Source organism: Scyliorhinus canicula, chromosome 25 (genome assembly GCF_902713615.1).
Source record: "Scyliorhinus canicula chromosome 25, sScyCan1.1, whole genome shotgun sequence".
NCBI classification, from domain to species: Eukaryota; Metazoa; Chordata; class Chondrichthyes; order Carcharhiniformes; family Scyliorhinidae; genus Scyliorhinus; species Scyliorhinus canicula.
The window spans coordinates 10,392,882-10,419,868 of record NC_052170.1 but is presented as its reverse complement, the minus strand read 5'-3'; the positions used below and the strand labels follow the sequence as shown (position 1 = coordinate 10,419,868).

At 48.9% G+C, this 26,987-nt stretch overlaps 1 protein-coding gene across 5 annotated transcripts in view; it reads right to left on the bottom strand.

The window, feature by feature from the left end:
* The window catches only part of nfixb (nuclear factor I/Xb), a 417,830-nt gene that overhangs the window by 29,906 nt on the left and 360,937 nt on the right, over window positions 1-26,987 (bottom strand). For all 5 annotated transcript variants that reach the window (XM_038784617.1, XM_038784615.1, XM_038784616.1 and 2 more), the window contains one exon: window positions 18,664-18,755. In XM_038784617.1, coding sequence (XP_038640545.1) covers window positions 18,664-18,755 — 92 coding nt within the window. The remainder of the gene's footprint in view (window positions 1-18,663; window positions 18,756-26,987) is intronic.

The window sequence follows — 26,987 nt, the reverse complement described above, 5'->3', positions numbered from 1 at the left end:
AATAGTCCTTCCAACGGCCGACACTGACGTAAAGAGGAAGCACTTCTAAGCTAAACGTTTAAGAAATAAATCATTGATCGCACTCCCAAACAGGCTTTCATTTATCTGCAAATATATAAATAGTTCATTTCTTTTTGTTTATCTTTGTTACTTTTTGTTATTTTGCCTCTTGCCAGCACAGTTCAAGTCTGCAGTGACTGGATATAGCTGCCAACCCCACGTCAGCTGTTCAACTTGACTTCAGAGGAGAGCCGAAAGCATGCTCGGACATCAACTAAAGTCAAGTGGAATAAGGCCAGGGAGAGCCGTTCCAGAGGCAGGACGTTTCCTATCAGCAATCTCCTACAATCACACCCACACAAATGACACGCTCCGTGCAGAGACGGTGTCACAGGTTAACACAAACGGCTATGACACAATCTGTGCAGGCCTTGTGGCAGTGTGGTCACACCCCAACCACGGGACAGGCATTCAAGGTATGAGTCCAACACCAGGACCTCTTGGCCACGGAAGGAACATTCATAACACGGTTCAGCAAGCCGATGACGAGCCCAAGAATCCTTCTGCCAGTATCCAGCAAAGAGAGAGGTGTGTGTGAAGAAATGCTTAAAAAAAACACATACTGTCTATCAGACTGGTATAACATTTGCTGCACCATACAGGTATAACACACTCTGTGTCACACAGGTATAACACAATCTGTGTCACACACCATAGCACACACTGTCACACAGGCATAACACACACTGTCACACAGGTATAGCACACTGTCACACAGGTATAGCACACTGTCACACAGGTATAGCACACTGTCACACAGGTACAACACACTCTGTGTCACACACCATAGCACACACTGCCACACAGACATAACACACACTGTCACACAGGTATAGCACACTGTCACACAGGTATAGCACACTGTCACACAGGTACAACACACTCTGTGTCACACAGGTACAACACACTCTGTGTCACACAGATATAACACACTGTCACACAGGTATAACACACTCTGTCACACAGGTATAACACACACTGTCACACAGATATAACACACTCTGTGTCACACAGGTATAACACACTCTGTGTCACACAGGTATAACACACACTGTCACACAGGTATAACACACTCTGTGTCACACAGGTATAACACACACCGTCACACAGGTATAACACACTGTGTCACACAGGTATAACACACTGTCACACAGGCATAACACACTCTGTGTCACACAGGTATAACACACTGTGTCACACAGGTATAACACACTGTGTCACACAGGTATAACACACACTGTCACACAGGCATAACACACTCTGTCACACAGGTATAACACACACTGTCACACAGGTATAACACACTCTGTCACACAGGTATAACATACACTGTCACACAGGTATAACACACTCTGTCACACAGGTACAACACACTCTGTGTCACACAGGTATAACACACTCTGTCACACAGGTATAACACACTCTGTGTCACACAGGTATAACACACTCTGTGTCACACAGGTATAACACACTCTGTCACACAGGTATAACACACTCTGTCACACAGGTATAACACACTCTGTGTCACACAGGCATAACACACTCTGTCACACAGGTATAACACACACTGTCACACAGTTATAACACACACTGTCACACAGGTATAACATACACTGTCACACAGGTATAACACACTCTGTCACACAGGTACAACACACTCTGTGTCACACAGGTATAACACACTCTGTCACACAGGTATAACACACTGTGTCACACAGGTATAACATACACTGTCACACAGGTATAACACACTCTGTCACACAGGTATAACACACACTGTCACACAGATATAACACACACTGTCACACAGGTATAACACACTCTGTCACACAGGTATAACACACTCTGTCACACAGGTATAACATACACTGTCACACAGGTATAACACACTCTGTGTCACACAGGCATAACACACACTGTCACACAGATATAACACACACTGTCACACAGGTATAACACACTCTGTCACACAGGTATAACACACTCTGTCACACAGGTATAACATACACTGTCACACAGGTATAACACACTCTGTCACACAGGTATAACACACTGTCACACAGGCATAACACACTCTGTGTCACACAGGTATAACACACTGTGTCACACAGGTATAACACACTGTGTCACACAGGTATAACATACACTGTCACACAGGTATAACACACACTGTCACACAGGCATAACACACTCTGTGTCACACAGGTATAACACACACTGTGTCACACAGGTATAACACACTCTGTGTCACACAGGTATAACACACTCTGTGTCACACAGGTATAACACACTGTGTCACACAGGTATAACACACACCGTCACACAGGTATAACACACTCTGTGTCACACAGGTATAACACACTGTGTCACACAGGTATAACACACTCTGTGTCACACAGGTATAACACACACTGTCACACAGGTATAACACACTCTGTGTCACACAGGTATAACACACTGTGTCACACAGGTATAACACACTCTGTGTCACACAGGTATAACACACTCTGTGTCACACAGGTATAACACACACTGTCACACAGGTATAACACACTGTGTCACACAGGCATAACACACACTGTCACACAGGCATAACACACACTGTCACACAGGCATAACACACTCTGTGTCACACAGGTATAACACACACTGTCACACAGGTATAACACACTGTGTCACACAGGTATAACACACTCTGTGTCACACAGGTATAACACACACTGTCACACAGGCATAACACACTATGTCACACAGGTATAACACACACTGTCACACAGGCATAACACACACTGTCACACAGGCATAACACACTCTGTGTCACACAGGTATAACACTCTGTGTCACACAGGTATAACACACTCTGTCACACAGGTATAACACACTGTGTCACACAGGCATAACACACACCGTCACACAGGTATAACACACTCTGTCACACAGGTATAACACACACTGTGTCACACAGGTATAACACACTCTGTCACACAGGTATAACACACACTGTCACACAGGTATAACACACACTGTCACACAGGTATAACACACACTGTCACACAGGTATAACACACACCGTCACACAGGTATAACACACTCTGTCACACAGGTATAACACAATCTGTCACACAGGCATAACACACTCTGTGTCACACAGGTATAACACACTCTGTCACACAGGTATAACACACACTGTGTCACACAGGTATAACACACTCTGTCACACAGGTATAACACACACTGTCACACAGGTATAACACACACTGTCACACAGGTATAACACACACTGTCACACAGGTATAACACACACCGTCACACAGGTATAACACACTCTGTCACACAGGTATAACACACTCTGTCACACAGGCATAACACACTCTGTGTCACACAGGTATAACACACTCTGTGTCACACAGGTATAACACACACTGTCACACAGGTATAACACACACTGTCACACAGGTATAACACTCTGTGTCACACAGGTATAACACACTCTGTGTCACACAGGTATAACACACACTGTCACACAGGTATAACACACACTGTCACACAGGTATAACACACTGTGTCACACAGGCATAACACACTCTGTGTCACACAGGTATAACACTCTGTGTCACACAGGTATAACACACTCTGTCACACAGGTATAACACACTCTGTGTCACACAGGCATAACACACACCGTCACACAGGTATAACACACACTGTGTCACACAGGTATAACACACTCTGTGTCACACAGGTATAACATACTCTGTGTCACACAGGTATAACACACTCTGTGTCACACGGGTATAACACACACTGTCACACAGGTATAACACACACTGTCACACAGGCATAACACACACCGTCACACAGGTATAACACACTGTGTCACACAGGTATAACACACACTGTCACACAAGCATAACACACACTGTCACACAGGCATAACACACTCTGTCACACCGGTATAACACACTCTGTCACACAGGTATAACACACTCTGTGTCACACAGGTATAATACACACTGTCACACAGGTATAACACACTCTGTGTCACACAGGTATAATACACTCTGTCACACAGGTATAATACACTCTGTGTCACACAGGCATAACACACACTGTCACACAGGTATAACACACACTGTCACACAGGTATAACACACTCTGTGTCACACAGGTATAATACACTCTGTCACACAGGTATAACACACTCTGTGTCACACAGGTATAATACACTCTGTGTCACACAGGCATAACACACACTGTCACACAGGTATAATACACTCTGTGTCACACAGGTATAACACACACTGTCACACAGGTATAACACACTCTGTGTCACACAGGTATAACACACTGTGTCACACAGGTATAACACACTCTGTGTCACACAGGTATAACACAGACTGTCATACAGGTATAACACACTCTGTGTCACACAGGTATAACACACTCTGTGTCACACAGGTATAACACAGACTGTCACACAGGTATAATACACTCTGTGTCACACAGGCATAACACACACTGTCACACAGGTATAACACACTCTGTGTCACACAGGTATAACACACTGTGTCACACAGGTATAACACACTCTGTGTCACACAGGTATAACACACTCTGTGTCACACAGGCATAACACACACCGTCACACAGGCATAACACACACTGTCACACAGGTATAACACAGACTGTCACACAGGTATAACACAGACTGTCACACAGGTATAACACACTGTGTCACACAGGTATAACACACTCTGTGTCACACAGGTATAACACACACTCTGTCACACAGGTATAACACACACTGTCACACAGGTATAACACAGACTGTCACACAGGTATAACACAGACTGTCACACAGGTATAACACACTGTGTCACACAGGTATAACACACTCTGTGTCACACAGGTATAACACACACTGTCACACAGGTATAACACAGACTGTCACACAGGTATAACACACTCTGTGTCACACAGGTATAACACACTCTGTGTCACACAGGTATAACACACACTGTCACACAGGTACAACATACTCTGTGTCACACAGGTATAACACACACCGTCACACAGGTATAACACACTCTGTGTCACACAGGTATAACACACTCTGTGTCACACAGGTATAACACACTGTCACACAGGTATAACACACTGTGTCACACAGGCATAACACACTGTGTCACACAGGTACAACATACTCTGTGTCACACAGGTATAACACACACCGTCACACAGGTATAACACACTCTGTGTCACACAGGTATAACACACTCTGTGTCACACAGGTATAACACACACTGTCACACAGGTATAACACAGACTGTCACACAGGTATAACACACACTGTCACACAGGTATAACACACACCGTCACACAGGTATCACACACACCGTCACACAGGTATAACACACACCGTCACACAGGCATAACACACACTGTCACACAGGTATAACACACACTGTCACACAGGTATAACACACACTGTCACACAGGTATAACACACTCTGTGTCACACAGGCATAACACACACTGTCACACAGGCATAACACACACTGTCACACAGGTATAACACACACTGTCACACAGGTTTAACACACTCTGTGTCACACAGGTATAACACACACTGTCACACAGGCATAACACACACTGTCACACAGGTATAACACACTCTGTCACACAGGCATAACACACACTGTCACACAGGTATAACACACTCTGTGTCACACAGGTATAACACACTCTGTGTCACACAGGTATAACACACTCTGTCACACAGGCATAACACACACTGTCACACAGGTATAACACACACTGTGTCACACAGGTATAACACACTGTGTCACACAGGTATAACACACTGTGTCACACAGGTATAACATACTCTGTGTCACACAGGTATAACACACTCTGTGTCACACAGGTATAACACACTCTGTCACACAGGCATAACACACACTGTGTCACACAGGTATAACACACTGTGTCACACAGGTATAACACACTGTGTCACACAGGTATAACACACTGTCACACAGACATAACACACACTGTCACACAGGTATAACACACTCTGTGTCACACAGGTATAACACACTGTGTCACACAGGTATAACACACACTGTCACACAGGTATAACACACTCTGTGTCACACAGGTATAACACACTCTGTGTCACACAGGTATAACACACACTGTCACACAGGTATAACATACACTGTCACACAGGTATAACACACACTGTCACACAGGCATAACACACTCTGTGTCACACAGGTATAACACACACTGTCACACAGGTATAACACACACTGTGTCACACAGGCATAGCACACACTGTGTCACACAGGTATAACACACTCTGTGTCACACAGGCATAACACACACCGTCACACAGGCATAACACACTCTGTGTCACACAGGTATAACACACACTGTCACACAGGTATAACACACTCTGTGTCACACAGGTATAACACACACTGTCACACAGGTATAACACACTCTGTGTCACACAGGTATAACACACACTGTCACACAGGTATAACACACTCTGTGTCACACAGGTATAACACACTCTGTGTCACACAGGTATAACACACACTGTCACACAGGTATAACACACTCTGTCACACAGGTATAACACACTCTGTGTCACACAGGTATAACACACACTGTCACACAGGTATAACATACACTGTCACACAGGTATAACACACACTGTCACACAGGCATAACACACTCTGTGTCACACAGGTATAACACACACTGTCACACAGGTATAACATACACTGTCACACAGGTATAACACACACTGTCACACAGGCATAACACACTCTGTGTCACACAGGTATAACACACACTGTCACACAGGTATAACACACTCTGTGTCACACAGGTATAACACACACTGTCACACAGGTATAACACACACTGTCACACAGGTATAACACGCTGTGTCACACAGGTATAACACACTCTGTCACACAGGTATAACACACACTGTCACACAGGTATAACACACTGTGTCACACAGGTATAACATACACTGTCACACAGGTATAACACACTGTGTCACACAGGTATAACACACACTGTGTCACACAGGTAAAACACACTCTGTGTCACACAGGTATAACACACACAGTCACACAGGTATAACACACACTGTCACACAGGTATAACACACTCTGTGTCACACAGGTATAACACACACAGTCACACAGGTATAACACACTCTGTCACACAGGTATAACACACACCGTCACACAGGTATAACACACACTGTCACACAGGCATAACACACACTGTCACACAGGTATAACACACACTGTCACACAGGTATAACACACTGTGTCACACAGGTATAACACACTCTGTGTCACACAGGTATAACACACACTGTCACACAGGTATAACACACTCTGTGTCACACAGGTATAACACACACTGTCACACAGGTATAACACACTGTGTCACACAGGTATAACACACTCTGTGTCACACAGGTATAGCACACTCTGTGTCACACAGGTATAACACACTCTGTGTCACACAGGTATAACACACTGTGTCACACAGGTATAACACACACTGTCACACAGGTATAACACACTCTGTGTCACACAGGTATAACACACTCTGTGTCACACAGGTATAACACACACTGTCACACAGGTATAACATACACTGTCACACAGGTATAACACACACTGTCACACAGGCATAACACACTCTGTGTCACACAGGTATAACACACACTGTCACACAGGTATAACATACACTGTCACACAGGTATAACACACACTGTCACACAGGCATAACACACTCTGTGTCACACAGGTATAACACACACTGTCACACAGGTATAACACACTCTGTGTCACACAGGTATAACACACACTGTCACACAGGTATAACACACACTGTCACACAGGTATAACACGCTGTGTCACACAGGTATAACACACTCTGTCACACAGGTATAACACACACTGTCACACAGGTATAACACACTGTGTCACACAGGTATAACATACACTGTCACACAGGTATAACACACTGTGTCACACAGGTATAACACACTGTGTCACACAGGTAAAACACACTCTGTGTCACACAGGTATAACACACACAGTCACACAGGTATAACACACACTGTCACACAGGTATAACACACTCTGTGTCACACAGGTATAACACACACAGTCACACAGGTATAACACACTCTGTCACACAGGTATAACACACACCGTCACACAGGTATAACACACACTGTCACACAGGCATAACACACACTGTCACACAGGTATAACACACACTGTCACACAGGTATAACACACTGTGTCACACAGGTATAACACACACTGTGTCACACAGGTATAACACACTCTGTGTCACACAGGTATAACACACACTGTCACACAGGTATAACACACACCGTCACACAGGTATAACACACTCTGTGTCACACAGGTATAACACACTCTGTCACACAGGCATAACACACACCGTCACACAGGTATAACACACTCTGTGTCACACAGGTATAACACACACTGTCACACAGGTATAACACACTCTGTCACACAGGCATAACACACACCGTCACACAGGTATAACACACTCTGTCACACAGGTATGACACACTCTGTGTCACACAGGTATAACACACACAGTCACACAGGTATAACACACACTGTCACACAGGTATAACACACACTGTCACACAGGTATAACACACTCTGTGTCACACAGGCATAATACACACTGTCACACAGGTATAACACACACCGTCACACAGGTATAACACACTCTGTCACACAGGTATAACACACTCTGTGTCACACAGGTATAACACACACAGTCACACAGGTATAACACACACTGTCACACAGGTATAACACACACTGTCACACAGGTATAACACACACTGTCACACAGGTATAACACACACAGTCACACAGGTATAACACACACTGTCACACAGGTATAACACACACCGTCACACAGGTATAACACACTCTGTGTCACACAGGTATAACACACACTGTGTCACACAGGTAAAACACACTCTGTGTCACACAGGTATAACACACACAGTCACACAGATATAACACACTGTGTCACACAGGTATAACACACACTGTGTCACACAGGTATAACACACTCTGTGTCACACAGGTATAACACACACTGTCACACAGGTATAACACACACTGTCACACAGGTATAACACACTGTGTCACACAGGTATAACACATTCTGTGTCACACAGGTATAACACATTCTGTGTCACACAGGCATAACACACACCGTCACACAGGTATAACACACTCTGTGTCACACAGGTATAACACACACAGTCACACAGGTATAACACACACTGTCACACAGGTATAACACACACTGTCACACAGGTATAACACACACTGTCACACAGGTATAACACACACTGTCACACAGGTATAACACACACTGTCACACAGGTATAACACACACTGTCACACAGGTATAACACACACTGTGTCACACAGGTATAGCACACTATGTCACACAGGTATAACACACACTGTGTCACACAGGCATAGCACACTGTCACACAGGTATAACACACAGGTTCAAGTTCCATATTGGTCTTTGCAGGGATGTGTCAGATATTCACCAGAGTGTTACCACCAATGTTCCTGCTATGCCGCATGCAACCCAGCAGCACAACAGCCTTGAGGTTACTATCCATGGCCCATGTCGGTTTAAATACCACAGCGCATAGGCACAAAAATCAACCTTAATTGCAGCATTGAAAAATAATCTGGCCATGCAGAACAACGGTATTTTACCAGGGTCATTGGCGATCAGGGCTCCGCGGGGGGGGGGGGGGGGGGGGGGGGGGCGTAGATTATCAGGCGAGATAAAATCAATTCAGCTTGTGTTTCCTGGATTATAGATGGTTAAGGGACTTTGTAAGAAACTGATATGGTTGAAAGAGAGGAACTTCCTCCACTGGTGGGGTGTCCTGGACAAGGAGACTTAACCTTGAATGTGAGCCAGACCGTTCGCGAGCGAGGCGAGGAGTCACAATGTGTGCAAACCTCAAAAGGCAGCAGATGTCGGGTCGATTAATCATCTCAGATCTGACGTCAACAGATTTCTTGCTGGCCCAGGATTTTAAGGGAAAGGGATTTTAAGCATGCTAATCAGTCATGGTCTCTTTGAACTCCAGCACAGCATAGAGGGGCTGAATGGACTCATTCTGTTCCTCTTTTCCCATATATTGTCCCGACCTAAATATAACATGACACATCACAGTACAGAATTGTAATCTTCCCGTTTGTAACATTCTCTGAAAGAATTTAAGTGCACAAAAGACTGAGATGTTCTTTTTCTTTTGCGCCTGATCTAATGTTATGGCTGCACTTTGTAACATTGAACTCTTCGGCATCAATTGGATCGCAGAGCAGGTTAATTAGATTCAGAGTCTGAATAATAACCAAATATTGTTTCAATGTTTCTACAGTGGGATTTCACTGTGAAGATGAGCACTTCTACGTCCAGTCAATTATATCTCAATGAAGGCAGTGAAGGAACAGTAATATGGGGCTGGTTTAGCACAGGGCTAAACCGCTGGCTTTGAAAGCAGACCAAGGCAGGCCAGCAGCACGGTTCGATTCCCGTACCAGCCTCCCCGAACAGGCGCTGGAATGTGGCGACTAGGGGCTTTTCACAGTAACTTCATTTGAAGCCTACTCGTGACAATAAGCGATTTTCATTTCATTTCATTTCATGTGACTTGTACTTCAAGGAACTGACAAATGGGCAGATGATCTCCAAATCCAATTCTATCGCCAAGAAGGGTGGATTTCAGGTTGTGGCTGCAAGGGCATAGAATCCCTACAGTGCAGAAGGAGGCCATTCGGCCCATCGAGTCCCCATCAACCTTCTGAAAGAGCCCCCAACCCAGCTCCCACCCTATTGCAACTCTCTAACCACACTTAACCCAGACATCCCAGGACACGAAGAGGCAATTTTATCATGGCCAATCCACCTAACCAGCCCATTTTTGGACTGTGGGAGGAAACCGGAGCACCGAAACCCACGTAGACACGGGGAGGAAGTGCAAACTCCACACAGGTCACCCGAGGCCGGAATTGAACCCAGGTCCCTGGCGCTGTGAGGCAGCCGTGCTCACCATTATGCCTCTGTGCCGTCGGTCTGAGCAGGTCAGAGGCTGGGAATTCTCCAGCAAGTAACTCACCTCCTGAATTCCCAGAGCCACCTGCAAGGTGTAACTCAGGAGTGTGATGGGATACACCGTCCAGGACAAAGCAGCCCATCCATCACTTTAAGCGCACACTCCTTCCACCACCCACGCACCGTGGCAGCCGTGTGTGCCGGGATGCAATGTAGCAACTCGCCAAGGCTCCGTCGACAGCACCTTCCAGACCTGCAAACTCTCCCACCGAGGAGGACCAGGGCAACAGAGACATGGGGAACACCATCACCTGGAGGTTCCCCTCCAAGCCTCACACCATCCTGACTTGAAAATATAGCGGCCATTCTTTCACTGTTGCTGGGTCCAAATCTTGGAACTCCCGCCCTAACAGCAGTGTGGCTGTACCTACAACACCTGGGTGACAGCGGTTGTAGAAAGTGGCTCACCATCAGCTTCTCAATTTGGGATGGGCCACAACAGCCATTTTGGCAACTCACACCTCATGAGAGAATGAAAAAATGCCAAACTTTTTCAGGTATCGTATGAGTTGATAGGAGTCCTTAAAGTGGCAACACAGGTGGAAATGGTGGGAAAGAAAGCATAAGGTCTGCTTCCCTTCATCAGACGGGGTATCGAGTATAAAAGCTCGCACATTGTTCCAGTTATATAGAATGTTGGTTAGGCCACATTTGGAATACTGGGTGGGATTCCCTGTAAATGGGGCCATGTCCTCACGCCGGCGGGAAAACTGGCGGCACCGACTTGGGCGTCAACGGCCCTCCCAAAATGAGGAATTGTCACCTTTCTAGGGGGCTAGGTTGCCGCCAGAGTCGTCCCCGCAGCTCCAGCCGACGCCAAAGGGCCGACGTGATTCCGCGCATGTGCGGACCGGCCAGCGTATTTCTGCGCACGCACGGACCCGCCGGTGTATTTCCGCGCACGCGCGGGGGATTCCCTTCTCCGCGCCGGCCGCTGGGCAATATGGTGGAGCCCTACAGGGGGCCGGCGCGGAGGAGAGAAGGCCCCCCCACGGAACCAGCCCACCTGCAGATCGGTAGGCCCTCGATCGCAGGCCAGGCCACCGTGCCCCCCCCCCCCCCCCCCCCCCCCCCCCACACCCCAGGACGGCCCCCGCACACTTACCACCAGGTCCCGCCGTGTGTGAGGTGAGTAATTCACACCGGCAGGAGCGGACAAAACATGACGGCCACTCGGCCCATTGGAGCGCGGAGAATTGCCGGGGCGGGGCGGGGGGTGGGGGGGGGGGGGGGGGGGGGGGGCTATCAACGGCCCCTGACGGTGCCGGAGAATAGGGAAGCCGGCGGCGGGGCAGGATTTAAGCCTTCCCCTCGGGGGATTCTCCAACCCGACACAGGGTCAGAGAATCCCGGCTATAGTGTCCAATTCTGGTCAATACACCACCCGAAGGACGTGGAGGCTTTGGAGAGAGTACAGAAAAGCACCAGCATGGTGCCTGGCATCGAGTATTAGCTATGAGGAGAGAGTGAATAAACTGGGATTGTTCTCCCTGGAGAGACGGAGACTGAGGGGCGACCTGATAGAAGTTTAGGAAATTATTAGGCGTATAGATAGGGTGAACAGTTGGAGGCTTTTTCCCAGGGCAGAACCGACAGTTACAAGGGGGCACAAATTCAAGGTGAGGGGGGAAAAGGTTCAGTGGAGATGTGCGGGGGAAGTTTTTACACAGAGGGTGGCGGTGGCCTGAAATGCACTGCCAAGTGAGGTGGGTTGAGGCAGATACGTTAGCGACCTTTAAGACTTATCTGGATAGGCACATGAACAGACTGCACATGAACAGGAAGATACAGGCGGTTGGTCTAGATAGGACACGTGCTCAGCACAGGCTTGGAGGGCCGAAGGGCCTGTTCCTGTGCTGTATTGTTCTTTGTTCTTTGAGTGGAATCCATGGCCCAGGAGATGCCTCCTGCACATTCCCGGACAGAACTCAGGAAAAACCTCTGATCTGATAGGCAATCCTTCCCTTCCCTCTGATCTTTTCTCTCTCTCATTTCCCTCCATCACGTGTCTCTCTTCTATTGCTCCTACTTAGATCTGTACCTCCGTGAACCCCTCTCTCCTGTTCTTCCCGAGTCCCAAATACACCACCCGGCATGTTGTCCCGCCTCCTTGGATTTTCCAGTGTATTGAAAGGATGACCCATTGACTATAACTTGAAAACAGTGGGCAGTTCCTTACACCTCGCCATCTTCCACCCCTTCCAACTCCAAGACAGGCGGATGTCAACTAAAACACACTTCCTGATTTTGCACATCCCTTCTGCCCATCCCTGCTTTCCTGGTCTTGCATTCTGAATCTTGGCTTCCTTCACCCTGGTTGCTCCATTAATAAACCTGCCGCATAAACATCCCTGAAGCGAACAGACTCAATTTCATAGAATTTACAGTACAGAAGGAGGCCATTCGGCCCATCGAGTCTGTACCGGCTCCTGGAAAGAGCACCCTACCCAAGGTTAACACCTCCACCCTATCCCCATGACGCAGTAACCCCACCCAACACTGAGGGCAATTTTGGACACTAAGGGCAATTTATCATGGCCAATCCACCTAACCTGCACATCTTTGGACTGTGAGAGGCAACCGGAGCACCCGGAGGAAGCCCACGCACACACGGGGAGGACGTGCAGACTCCGCACAGACAGTGACCCAAGCCGGAATCGAACCTGGGACCCTGGAGCTGTGAAGCGATTGTGCTGTCCACAATGCTACCGTGCTGCCCCTAACTGACCTCAGTTTCATATCAACTTGTTCCTTTTCCCGTTGCTGATATTTCCGCATTAAAAGTCTGCCATGTTGATGCTGGAGGGTCAGATATTTTCCAATTCCTTGGGTCCATTTTCAGGTATCGTATGAATTGACTGCCCCTCAGTTCTTCCCCAACAACAACTCACAACGCAATCACTGAACGAACACCCCCAACTCGCCCTGCGTTACACATTTAGGAGAGATGGAGGTGCCGTGGTAAAGTCACTGGACGAGTAGTCCCAAGGCCTGGGCTAATGCTCTGGGGACAAGGGATCAAATCCCACCACGGCAAGCTGGTGGAATTTGAATTTGATGAATAAGAGGCTGGGATTAAGGACTAGTCCAGTGATAGAGACCGACGCTGGGGTTTTCCATCCCTTCCAATGGACGTTCTGCAAATTTGCCAAATGTTCCGTCCCGCCCGAGATTGTTGGTGATTGTCGTGAAGGCCCATCTGGCTCACTCACTGCCCCTTTAAGGAAGACAACCTGCCCTCCTGACCCGGTCTGGCCCACATGAGACTCCAGACCCACGCGGCGATGTGGTTCGCTCTTAACCGCCCCTCGAAAACGGCCAATCAGGCAAGCCACTCAGTTCAAGGCCAATTAGGGATGGGTAACATATGCTGGGCCCAGCCAGCGACGTCCAGGTCCCATGCAAGGATGAAGAAAAGACAAAATGTGACCTTCCGCCTCAACCCTCCAGGTGGCCAAATTTGTAACTGCGATGGATTTTGGCCTTGCTCCTGCTTTGAAAGTCGCTTCAGAAGTATTTTTCTAAAAGGAATTGGGAATAGGCATGAAGGGCATGAACAGTACTGGGCTGAGGGAACGGGTGGGACTAATTGGATAGGCCGATCCAAGCAGTGGCTCGGAGGGGTGATGGGCCAACAGGCCACCTTCTGCGCTGTGCCAGTCTATGTTTCAATGACAAAGCCTGCTTTTAATACAATATAAATTGGTCTTAAGCCTTGTGGGTCCATATCATATTGCATTCATTAGACAACACAAAAACAAACAGTGAACAATATCCCATTCATTTCTACATATTCACCGTATCCTGTCTTAGATTCTGGTCGAGCTTGTTTAATTGGAGTTATTTTTTTTCTTTATTGGCAGGTTTTCAAGCCACAACAAAGTCTAAACAAACCATCCTTCCCCGACTTTCTTGGCGTCAAGTAAATAAATAAGCCTAACCTTGCGATGACCTAAAGAATTGAAACCGCAAAATTCCTCCAACTTTGTCCTTTCTTGGATCAATCCGACTGGCGGGAACCCTTCTCCCAGCACCGATGGAGTTCCTGCTCCCCTGCCACGAGGGCGGCAGAGATGCCAAGCAGAAGGGCGGGAGGTCCACTTCCATTATGCTGGGGTAGGGGTTATGGCGCTGAACTAGCAACCCAGAGGCCTGGGGTTCAGCTCCCACCCGTGCCACTTCTGGAAGTCAATTCAACAAAATCAGGACTAGCTCCAGAAAGAAATGCTCAACGTTAAAGTCCCTCCTTCGAAGCAAGGAATCTGCCGTCCATACTCAAATCTGGACTACACCTGGTTCCGTTCCCTTGACTCATGGAGGACTTTCGGTGAGGTACAAGGGGGTCAAAATGGCGAGTGGGAAATGAGGAGAACAGCACAGACGATCTAAGGCTGCACAATAAATGTCGCCTTGCAGGCCTTAGCAATATCAACTTGCATTTATAACGTACCTTTATCACAGTTATAGATCCCAGGAGTGTTATCAGACAATACTTCACACAAAGTCACATAAGGAGATACAATAGGTCAAGTGGCCCAAAGTTTGGTCAAAGTTGAGGCTTATAAGACCATAAGACATAGGAGCAGAATTAGGCCACTCGGCCCATCGAGTCTGCTCTGCCAGTCAACCATGGCTGATATTTTTCTCACCCCCATTCTCCTGCCTTCCCCCCATAATAATAACCTTTAGTGTCACAAATAGGCTTACATTAACACTGCAATGAGGTTACTGTGAAACGCCCCTAGTCGCCACATTCCGGTGCCTGTTCGGGTACACTGAGGGAGAATTCAGAATGCCCAATTTACCTAACAGCACGTCTTTCGGGACTTGTGGGAAGAAACCGGAGCATCCGGAGGAAACCCACCCAGACACGGGGAGAACGTGCAGACTCTGCACAGACAGTGATCCAAGCCGGGAATCGAACCTGGGACCCTGGTGCTGTGAAGCAAAAGTGCTAACTACTGTGCTACCCTAACCCCTGATCCCCTTATTAATCACGAACCTATCTATCTCTGACTTAAAGACACTCAGTGATTTGGCCTCCACAGCCTTCTGCGGCAAAGAGTCACCACCCTCTGACTGAAGAAATTCCGCCTCATCTCTGTTTTACAGGATCGTCCCTTTAGTCTGAGGCTGTGTCCTCTGGTTCTAGTTTGTCCTACAAATGGAAACATCCTCTCCACGTCCACTCTATCCAGGCCTCGCAGTATCCTGTAAGTTTCAATAAGATCCCCCTTCATCCTTCTAAACTCCAACGAGGATAGACCCAGAGTCCTTAACCGTTTAAGAAACAACGGAAGGAAGGAGAGAGATGGAGATGTTTCGGGAGGGGTTTCCAGAATTTAGGGCCTAGGTATCTGAAGGCCTGGCCACCAACGGCGGAGCAAAGAAAATTGGGACGGTCAAGTGGTCAGGGTTGGAGGCGTGCTGAAATCAGAGAGGGGGCGGAACAGGAAGAGGCTGCAAAGCTAGAGAGGGATGAGGCCACAGGGAGGGACTTGGAACCGAGGCTGAGAATTTTGAAATCAAGGTCTTGCTAGGCCGAGAGCCAGCCTAGGTTGGAGAGCACGTTGGTGAATGGGACTTGGTAGGAGTTTGGATATGGGCAGCAGAGTTGTAGATGAACTCAGGTTAACCACAGGTGTCACTTCAAAAGAACATAATTTATCATGAATTGGAGGCCCTTCTGACCGCATCAAGATACATCAAGATGGCCAGTCCACCTAACCTGCGCACTTTTGGGTTGTGGGGGTGATACCCACGCAGACGCGGGAAGAATGTGCAACCTCCATACAGACAGTGACCCAGGGCCGGGATTGGTCCTCAGCGCAGTAGGCAGCAGTGCTAACCTCTGCGCCACCGTGCCACCCGTTCTTAAAGGGTCTTAATAAAATGTACCCTTGACTCATCTCCAGCAGAGCGGGTAGTCTAATGTCAAAATGAAGACCTGACCTCTCTCCTACAACCATAACCAGTTTAAATCTTGTTAGATCTTAAGAAAGATGTAGCAGTTTCAATTGCCCTCGGTAAAATGGTGTGTGCTTCTAATTCCATTACCTTATGATTATATATTAAAATCTATCTGCTCATCCTCATTCCCATTTTCTGCTCTGTCCAGAAACATTTCAGTTCCTTATGTTGACCACCTGGCTACCCAGCTCAGTGTCAGCGGTTATGTTTTATGGAGCTATGTATAGTTCCTCTGCACGCATTATGAAAAATATTAATAGTAGCCTGAACAATAGTCACAGAGAAAGATCCTGCCAAGTCCCTCGTCCACCAACCAAACCGCCCCTCACCCATTGCCACTCACTGCTTCCTGTTGCCAGGTCAGTTTTCAGTCAAGTCAGTGAATTTGTGAATAATTTAACATCCTCCAGAAGCAGCATGTCTAGAAATGTATCGAATGTCTTCCAGAAAAGCACGGCTGTAGCGAACGGATGATTTTTTTTTTTTTCTCAGTAACTGAATGAGCTAATTCCTCAAAAAGAATGGCAGCAGTTGGTAACTGGAACGGAACTGAGCTGGACAACGAAACCAGAGGGGCAGAAGCTCAAATCTAAACCACCCCCAGCTGGAGGGGGTAGGTTAAATTCGACAAATTAATAAATCTGGAATTTAAAAAGCCAGCCTCAGTTGCGACGAAATATTAACGATGGGTTCAATCATGCCCTTTAGGGAAGGAAATCTGCCGTACTTACCCAGTCTGGCCTACATGTGACTCCAGACCCACGGCAATGCGGGCGACTCTTAACTGCCCCCCTCTGCAATGGCCCCAGCAAACCACATTGATCGTAGAATTTACAGTGCAGAAGGAGGCCATTCGGGCCATCGGGTCTGCACCGGCCCTTGGGAAGAGCACCGTACTTAAGCCCACACCTCCACCCTATCCCAGTAACCCAGCCTAGCCTTTTTTGACACTAAAGAGAAGTGCTAAATTTTTCCATCTTGGTCAAATGAAAACAGTCTGTCCCCCTGGGGGTGGGAACTGGAAAGGTTACAAGTGGCTACAGCAGCCCACCAAAACCTGGTGCAACAATTACTTTCTGCCTGGACAGTATCTGCATGGAGCAGGTCCTCATCTTCAAGAAGGGGGGGGGGGGGGGGGCTAAAAGCTCAAAACGCCACGTTTCACTCTCCCATTGGTGACCCGGTCCACCACCCCCCCAACGGGAACAACCCCACGGGGTGCGCATCACCCAAATGGAACCTTAACGGGACGTCAGCTACGTCGGTCCTTGCCAGGCGCGGCGCGTCCCGTACTCGACCCCCCCCCCCGGCGTCCGTCTCTCTCGTCCGGCTGGTCTCCCGCGTGAATGGCTAACAGAAGGTGGGGAACATTGCACTCACCTGTGATTGCTGCGGGATATTTACAAAGTTCCCATCCCGTGGTCCAATGCTGACAAACCGGTTTGCAGAGGAGGAGCTGGGGGTTGAATACGCTGTGGAGAGAAAGATAAAAGCAGTGAGGCGGTCAAGTGAGGAAGAATTTCTGTTGCTGCATGCCCAAGGAGCTGGCAAACCCTTTCACGTCTTAGCTGGGTCGTCCAAACTTTCCTTTGTGGGTGGGGTGGGGGGGGGGGGGGGGGGGGGGGTGTTGTACGCAAGGGGCGGTCGAGGGAGGCCGTGGAATCAGTAATGAGTTTTCCCACCATCCTTGGCTTCCCAATCACCCAGTTAGCATCACCCGCAGGGGTGGGGTTTGGGTGAGGAGGAAAATAGGAACGGAAAGTGGGCCATTCAGCCCCTCAAGCCTGCTCCGCTGCTCAATAACGGCACGGCTAATTTGTGTGCGTTTTGCCTTCCCCATTCCTAACTAACTCCCCCCCCTCCCCCCATTTGCCTTTGATTCCCTTGCCCAACAACAATCGACCCATGCCTTAAAAATATTCAGTGACCCTACCCTCTACCGCCTTGTGAGGCCGAGAGTTCCAAATCCGCACAATCCTCTCGAGAGGAAATTTTCCCTACATCTTGGTCCTAAATGGGTCACCCCACCCTAATTTTAAAACGCAGCCCCCTAGCTCTGGACTGACCCACAAGAGGAAATATCCTACCCACGTCCGCCTCGTCAAGGTCATTGAGGACATACATACTTCAATCAACTCACCCCCTCACTCTTCTACATACCGGAGACAACAAGGCCAAACTGTCCAGCCTGACGAACCTTAATCTAGGGGAACTATTAGAATTAGAATTAGAACAGTACAGCACAGAACAGGCCCTTCGGCCCTCGATGTTGTGCCGAGCAATGATCACCCCACTCCAGCCCACATATCCACCCTATACCAGTAACCCAACAATCCCCATTAACCTTATTTTTTAGGACACTACGGGCAATTGAGCACGGCCAATCCACCTAACCCGCACATCTTTGGACTGTGGGAGGAAACCGGAGCACCCGGAGGAAACCCACGCACACACGGGGAGGATGTGCAGACTCCGCACAGACAGTGACCCAGCCGGGAATCGAACCTGGGACCCTGGAGCTGTGAAGCATTGATGCTAACCACCATGCTACCGTGCTGCCCGTGCTACCGTGCTGCCCGAACCTCTAGCAATTCTCGAACCTCTGGCAATGGCACAAGCCATGAGTGCACTCAATACTGACCTTCCAAATATCTTTCTTAAACTCTTCTTCGGACAACATGTGACGGGATTCCACAACCCCCAACGCCCATTTCATAATCGGCGATCGGGGGGAGAATCCATTTTGACGCCTGAATCGGGGGGGGGGCGGCGCCTGTTTGACGCAGGTTTCCATGCTCCGCCCCCTCTGAAACATCGTCACCGTGGCGCGCGCCGCACGCCGTTGGAGCGGCCTCCGCGCGTCGCCTGAATTCCCTCCCCCGAAGCCCCCCCCCCCCCCCCCGATGGTTCCCGACCACGCGGTTGACGTCTGGTCTCAGTGGTCGGGAACCCGGCGCGGCGGCTGCAGACTGTGTCCAGCGCCATCACAGTCGGGGCGGGAGCCGGGGTTGGGGGGGGCGTCCGCGAGGGCTAGGGGGGACTGGGTGGGAGTGGCCAGGGAGTGGCGGCGGCGGGGGGGGGGGGGGGGGGGGGCACTACCTGGCAGGTCAGGACTGCGCACGGCCGGCGCCATGTTTTACAGCGCGGCCTCTGCAGGCCGTCGCCCTGCGCATGCAGGGACACGGACCCGGCCATTGATTTTGTGGAGGCCGCGGGTTTTACTCGGCGGGCCTGCTAGCCCCTCACCGGTCGCAGGATCTGTGAGGGGGAGGTGCCGATTTTTTTCCCACGTGAACCGCCACAGATCCTCCGCACGTAGCCTCAGAAACCTTTCTTGTGAGCCTCGGTAGTGGCTCTATCTTCAGTTTAAAGTAAACCAGTTTTGGCCTTCCACACCGCGCCTCCTGGGCTAATCGCAATGTGTTTCTTTAAAGTCCATTGTTGAACCCCGTCCCCATATATTGGAGTTCTCCAATAAGAGAGCTCTGCTCCCTCGCAAGACAACAGCCAAACACAACTCAACAGTTCGGACTGTTCCGTGTGTTGTTCCTATTGTCCAGCAGCTGTTGGGAATTGACAGTCATTTTGAATTTAATTCGGATGCATTGAGGGTTGGTTGGAGCTTGTGATTGAACATGCGAAAGAAATGGGCTTCAGTGGCCTTTATGTTGGCGGTGGGCTAACAAAGTGCGTCAAAAAGTGGCCCGGCCCACAGATCCAGGAACGTCCATTTTACAAAGGAGGTCCACTGTCCGGCGTTCCTCTCTCCGGTGGGGTCACCGCCCCCTTGCACCCAGCCACAGTGGCTCTTCCCCCTCGGCAGTGGAAGGCGGAAGTTGACCCGGCTCCCAAGTTCAGAAGGGCCCACTGCCTGAAACATCTTTTCAAAATGGTGGAGGCTTCACGTTTGCTGATGTGGATCGGGCAGGAGGCCTTTGAGCCCCCCAATAACGCCAGGCAAGGGCATTAAAAAGCAATCTCGGCAGTCACCCAGGGGGTGAGCTGAAACTCTGCGTGGTTTAGCCATTCTGTGGGCCCAAAGTTGCAGGCCCAAATGTAGCATCGATTCTAAGGTCGGCCACATTCTTGGAGATTTCTTCCACTGACTTCTCAACTCCAATGGCCCCGCCCAGTTCCAATATTTATGCCAATGAGAAATCAAGGCACTCGATGAAAATTAGCGTGAATAAATTAATGATCTTTCTCCCAAGTTTGCTCTCGATGCTGTTCCAAATAATCTACAATTCCTGGAGACTGCAGGAAGATTGGCAACCCGCACGGGGAAATTCAACATCACTAGGGGGGGATTTGAAACCGTAATTGCCTGTTCTTTGGAATACACTAACAGTCTGCCTTTTACAACTGAGCTATGGGGAACGGAAGTGGGCAAGTATTGAAGAGAGTGCGTGTGTGTGTGTCTGTGCGCGTGTCTGTGATTGTGTGTATGCCCGTGTGTGTGCGTATCTGTGTTTGTCTGTTGTTTTCTGGGTGTGTGTCTATGTGTGTGTGTCTGCATCCATGAGTGTGTGTGTGTGCTTTTCGCTGCAGTGTTAATGTAAGCCTACTAGTGACACTAATAAAGATTATTATTATTATGAGTGTATGTGTGTCTGTGTCTGTCTGTTTCTGTGTACGTGTCTGTCAATGTGTGTGCATATCAGGTATAGGGTTACAGGTATAGGGTGGATACGTGGGTTTGAGTAGGGTGATCATGGCTCGGCACAACATCGAGGGCCGAAGGGCCTGTTCTGTGCTGTACTGTTCTATGTTCGATATCGGTGTGTATGTCTGCCTCTGTGCGTTATGTGTGTGTGTCTTTGTGCGTGTGTGTGCACATCTGTGTGTGTGTGTGTGATTGAATGCACAGTTTGTATGTGTGTCTGTGTCTTTATCTGTGTGTGTCTGTGTGTGTATATGTGTGTGTGCATGTCTGTGAGTATGTGTGTGCAGTCTGTCTGTGTGTGTGTGTATATGCGCATGCCTTTACATGCATATCTGTGTGATTGTCTGTGTATGTTTCTGCATGTATGTGTGTGGTGTGTGTGCCTGTGTTGTGCTTTCCTGTGTGTGCATATCTGTATGTGTGTGTGTTTGTCTGTGTGTTTCTGTGTGCTTATGTGCGAGTATGTTTGTTTGTCTGTGTGTATGCCTGTGTGTGTATGTGCCTGCGTGCATGTGTATCTGCGTGTCTGTCTATATGTGTGTGTATGTATGTGTGTTTGCAATTCAGCCGGTGCCACCCCAAGTCACCCCATGCGGAGTTGTCCGATAGCAGAAGAACCTGGCCAATCTCGTGCCCATTGACCCCAAAGGCTACTTTTTAAGACCTTGTTTGTCCCGCCCTTTCTGCTCGCCTGTTTGAAGACGGGTGATGCGGGGCCGTACGGACGTGTCGAACCCGGTTATCCTTCAGGAATCCTGAGAACTCTTCACTTGTGGAAGGCGTTCCACTGTCGGCAGCGGACACCTCTGGGATCCCGTGGGTCGTGAACGGCAGGCGCCGGGCGAAATTCTCCCAAAACGGGAGAAATCGTAAAACTGCCGTAAAACCCGGGCGGGTTTTACGGCAGCGCGCCCCTTCCCGACGGGGGACCGATTCTGGTCCCCCGTCGGGGCTAGCAGCCCGACGTCGGAGGCTCCGACAAGTCGGGCTTAACGAAAATCGTTAAGCCCGCTTGCCGGAGTTAGCGCCGGCTGACGCGTCATATGACGTCAGCCGCGCATGCGCAGGTGGGAAGACTCCACCCGCGCATGCGCGGGTGACGTCATCGCGTTTTTGCGCGAAACCCGCGCATGCGCGGGCCGGGTTGCCCCTCAGCCGCCCCGCGTATTGATACTGCGGGGCGGCGGAAGGACAAATAGTGCGCGGGCATCGGGCCCGCTGCCCGCGATCGGTGCCCACCGATCGCGGGCCCATGGCACCCTTGGCACGGCCGTGGTACTGCCATGCCAATCGGTGCCATGGTTATTTTTTGCAAGTTTGTCACGACGTTTTTACGAACGGCAGGACCAGGTGTGTTTGCCGTTCGTAAAAAGGTCGTAAAGGGCTGGGACTTCCGCCCTTCTAACAGCTGAGAATCGCTGCCGGCCGTAAGAAAACGGCGGCAGCGATTCTTGTCGGGATTTCGGCGGGGGGGGGGGGGGAGAATAGCGGGAGGGGCGTCAAAAAAGTCGGGAAGGCCCTCCCGCTATTCTCCCACCCGTCGTGGGGGGCGGAGAATTTCGCCCGCCATTTCTCAATGGTCACTCTGGAGGTGGTGACCCACATTCTGTGGGCTTCCAATCGCTCTATCAGGAGTAAGAACATCGCGCCTTGAAAAGGGCCGGCAAGGTTGCCGCGTTACCACACCCACGGTCACCCCGACCATTCCCAAGGGTGATGGGCCGCAGCTGGCGGAAGCTTCTGGTGTTCGACGTCACACTGCTGGGCCGTTCTCTCTATCTCTGAGTCCGGGCCCAGCCAACATTTTCATTTTGTTCACCCCCCCCCCCCCCCCCCCCCCCCCCCCCCCCCCGGGTGCTGTGCAAGCTGAGCCATGTCTCTCGGCTATCATCAACGGGAAGGCGCTAAACTACCAGGGTCATTGTGGTTCCTGAAATGGCTGACTGCTCGCTGGTTTACATCCCTAATCTTACCCCAGTGCCCCACAGATCTAACTGCTGCCCCACCAACTTTATCCTTTTGAAAGTCTGCCTTCCAATAACGGAAACCAAAGGTCCCGGGTCTCGCTCCATATCGAGTGGATACCCGTTAACTTGCACAGTTATCTTGATGGGTATGTGTTTCTGTGAGTGAGTGAGTGTGTGTTTGTGTGAGTGAGTGACTAGTGAGTGAGTGTGTGTGCATGAGTGAGTGAGTGTGTGACTGAGTGTTTCTGTGAGTGAGTGTGTGTGAGTGTGTGAGTGAGTGTCAGTGAGCGAATGAGTGACTAGTGAGTGAGTGTGTGAGTGAGTGTTTGTGTGAGTGAGTGAGCGTTTGTGTGAGTGAGTGACTAGTGAGTGTGTGTGCATGAGTGAGTGAGTGTTTCTGTGAGTGAGTGAGTGTGTGTGAGTGAGTGTTTGTGTGAGTGAGTGAGTGTTTGTGTGAGTGAGTGACTAGTGAGTGAGAGTGTGAATGAGTGAGTGAGTGTGAGTGTGTGAGTGAGTAGTGAGTGTGAGTGAGTAGTGAGTGAATGAGAGTGTGTGAGTGAGTAGTGAGTGTGAGTGAGTAGTGAGTGAATGAGAGTGTGTGAGTGAGTAGTGAGTGTGAGTGAGTGCGTGTCGGTGAGTGAATGAGTGAGTCATTGACTAGTGAGTGAGTGTGTGTGCGTGAGTGAGAGTGTGAGTGAGTGAGCGTCAGTGAGTGAATGAGTGAGTGAGTGTATGAGCGAGTGAGTGATTGAGTATTTGTGTGAGTGAGTGAGTGTTTGTGTGAGTGAGTGTTTGTGTGAATGAGTGAGTGAGTGAGTGAGAGTGATTGAGTGAGAGGGTGAGTGAGTGTGTGTGTGAGTAGTGAATGTGTGATTGAGTGAGTGATTGAGTGAGTGTGAATGAGTGAGTGAGTATGTATGAATAGTGAGTGATTGAGTGAGTGATTGTGAGTGAGTGTGTGAGTGAGTGTGTGAGTGTGTGAGTGAGTGTGTGAGTGAGTGTGTGAGTGAGTGTGTGAGTGAGTGTGTGAGTGAGTGAGTGAGTGAGTGAGTGAGTGAGTGTGTGAGTGAGTGAGTGAGTGTTTGAGTGACTGAGGGTGAGTGAGTATGTAAGTGTGATTGAGTGAGTGTGAATGAGTGTGAATGAGTGTGAATGAGTGTGAGTGAGTGTGAGTGAGTGTGTGTGAATGAGTAAGTAGTGCGTGAGTGAGTGAGTGTGAGTATTGAGTGAGTGTGAGTGATTGAGTGAGTGATTGTGAGTGAGTGTGCGAGTGAGTGAGTGAATGAGTATTTGTGTGTGTGAGTGATTGAGTGAGTGTGAATGAGTGTGAATGAGTGTGAATGAGTGTGAGTGTGTGTGAGTGAGTAAGTAGTGCGTGAGTGAGTGAGTGTGAGTATTGAGTGAGTGTGAGTGATTGAGTGAGTGATTGTGAGTGAGTGTGCGAGTGAGTGAGTGAATGAGTATTTGTGTGTGTGAGTGAGTGTGTGAGTGAGTGAGTGTTTGAGTGAGTGAGGGTGAGTGAGTATGTAAGTGTGAGTAGTGAGTGTGAGTAGTGAGTGTGTGAGTGAGTGAGTGAGTGTTTGAGTGAGTGAGGGTGAGTGAGTATGTGAGTAGTGAGTGAGTGATTGAGTGAGTGTGAGTGAGTGTCAATGAGTGTGAATGAGTGTGAATGAGTGTGAATGAGTGTGAATGAGTGTGAATGAGTGGTGAGTGAGTGAGTGAGTGTGTGAGTGAGTGTGTGAGTGAGTAAGTAGTGCGTGAGTAGTGAGTGAGTAGTGAGTGAGTAGTGAGTGTGAGTGAGAGCGAGAGCGAGTGAGTGAGTGATTGTGTGAGTGATTGTGTGAGTGAGTGAGTGATTGAGTGTTTGTGTGTGAGTGAGTGAGTGAGTGTGAGTGAGTGAGAGTGATTGGGTGAGTGAGTCAGTGTGAGTGAGAGTGATTGAGTGAGTGACAGTGAGTGTGTGAGTGTGAGTGAGTGAGTAGTGAGTGAGTGATTGAGTGAGTGACTGTGCGTGAGTGTGTGAGTGAGTGACTGAGAGTGAGTGTGAATGAGTGAGTGTGAATGAGTGAGGGAGTGAGTGATTGAGTGTTTGTGTGCGTGTGAGTAAGAGTGAGAGTGAGTGTTTGTGTGAGTGAGTTAGTGTGTGAATGAGTGAGTGAGTGTGTGTGAGTGAGTTTGTAAGTGAGTGTGTGAGTGATTGAGTGTGAGTGAGTGTTTGTGTGAGTGAGTGTGTGAGTGTGAGTGAGTGATTCAGTGAGTGATTCAGTGAGTGATTGAGTGTGTGAGTGTTTGTGTGAGTGAGTGATTGAGTGAGTGATTGAGTGAGTGAGTGATTGAGTGAGTGAGTGATTGTGTGAGTGAGTGTGTGAGTGAGTGTTTGTGAGTGTGTAAGTGAGTGTTTGTGTGAATGAGTGAGTGTGTGAGTCAGTGAGTGAGTGAGTGTTTGTGTGAGTGAGTGTTTGTATGAGTGTGAGTGTTTGTGAGTGAGTGAGTTTGTGTGAGTGAGTGAGTGTTTGTGTGAATGAGTGAGTGAGTGTTTGTGTGAATGAGTGAGTGAGTGTTTGTGTGAGTGAGTGAGTGTTTTTGTGAATGAGTGAGTGAGTGTGAGTGAGTGAGTGTGTGTCTGTGGTTGAGTGAGTGAGTGAGTGAATGTGTGAGTGAGTGAGTGTTTGTGTGAGTGAGTGAGTGAATGTGTGAATGAGTGAGTGTTTGTGTGAGTGAGTGTTTGTGTGAGTATTTGTGAGTGAGTGAGTTTGTGTGAGTGAGTGTTTGTGTGAATGAGTGAGTGAGTGTTTGTGTGGTTGAGTGAGTGAGTGTGAGTGAGTGAGTGTTTGATTGAGTGAGTGTTTGTGTGAGTGAGAGTGAGTGAGTGTGTGAGTGGGTGAGTGTTTGTGTGAGTGAGTGAGTGTTTGTGTGTGAGTAAGTGAGTGAGTGTGTGAGTGAGTAAGTGAGTGAGTGTTTGTGTGAGTGAGTGTTTGTGTGAGTGTTTGTGAGTGAGTGAGTTTGTGTGAGTGAGTGAGTGTTTGTGTGAATGAGTGAGTGAGTGAGTGTTTGTGTGGTTGAGTGAGTGAGTG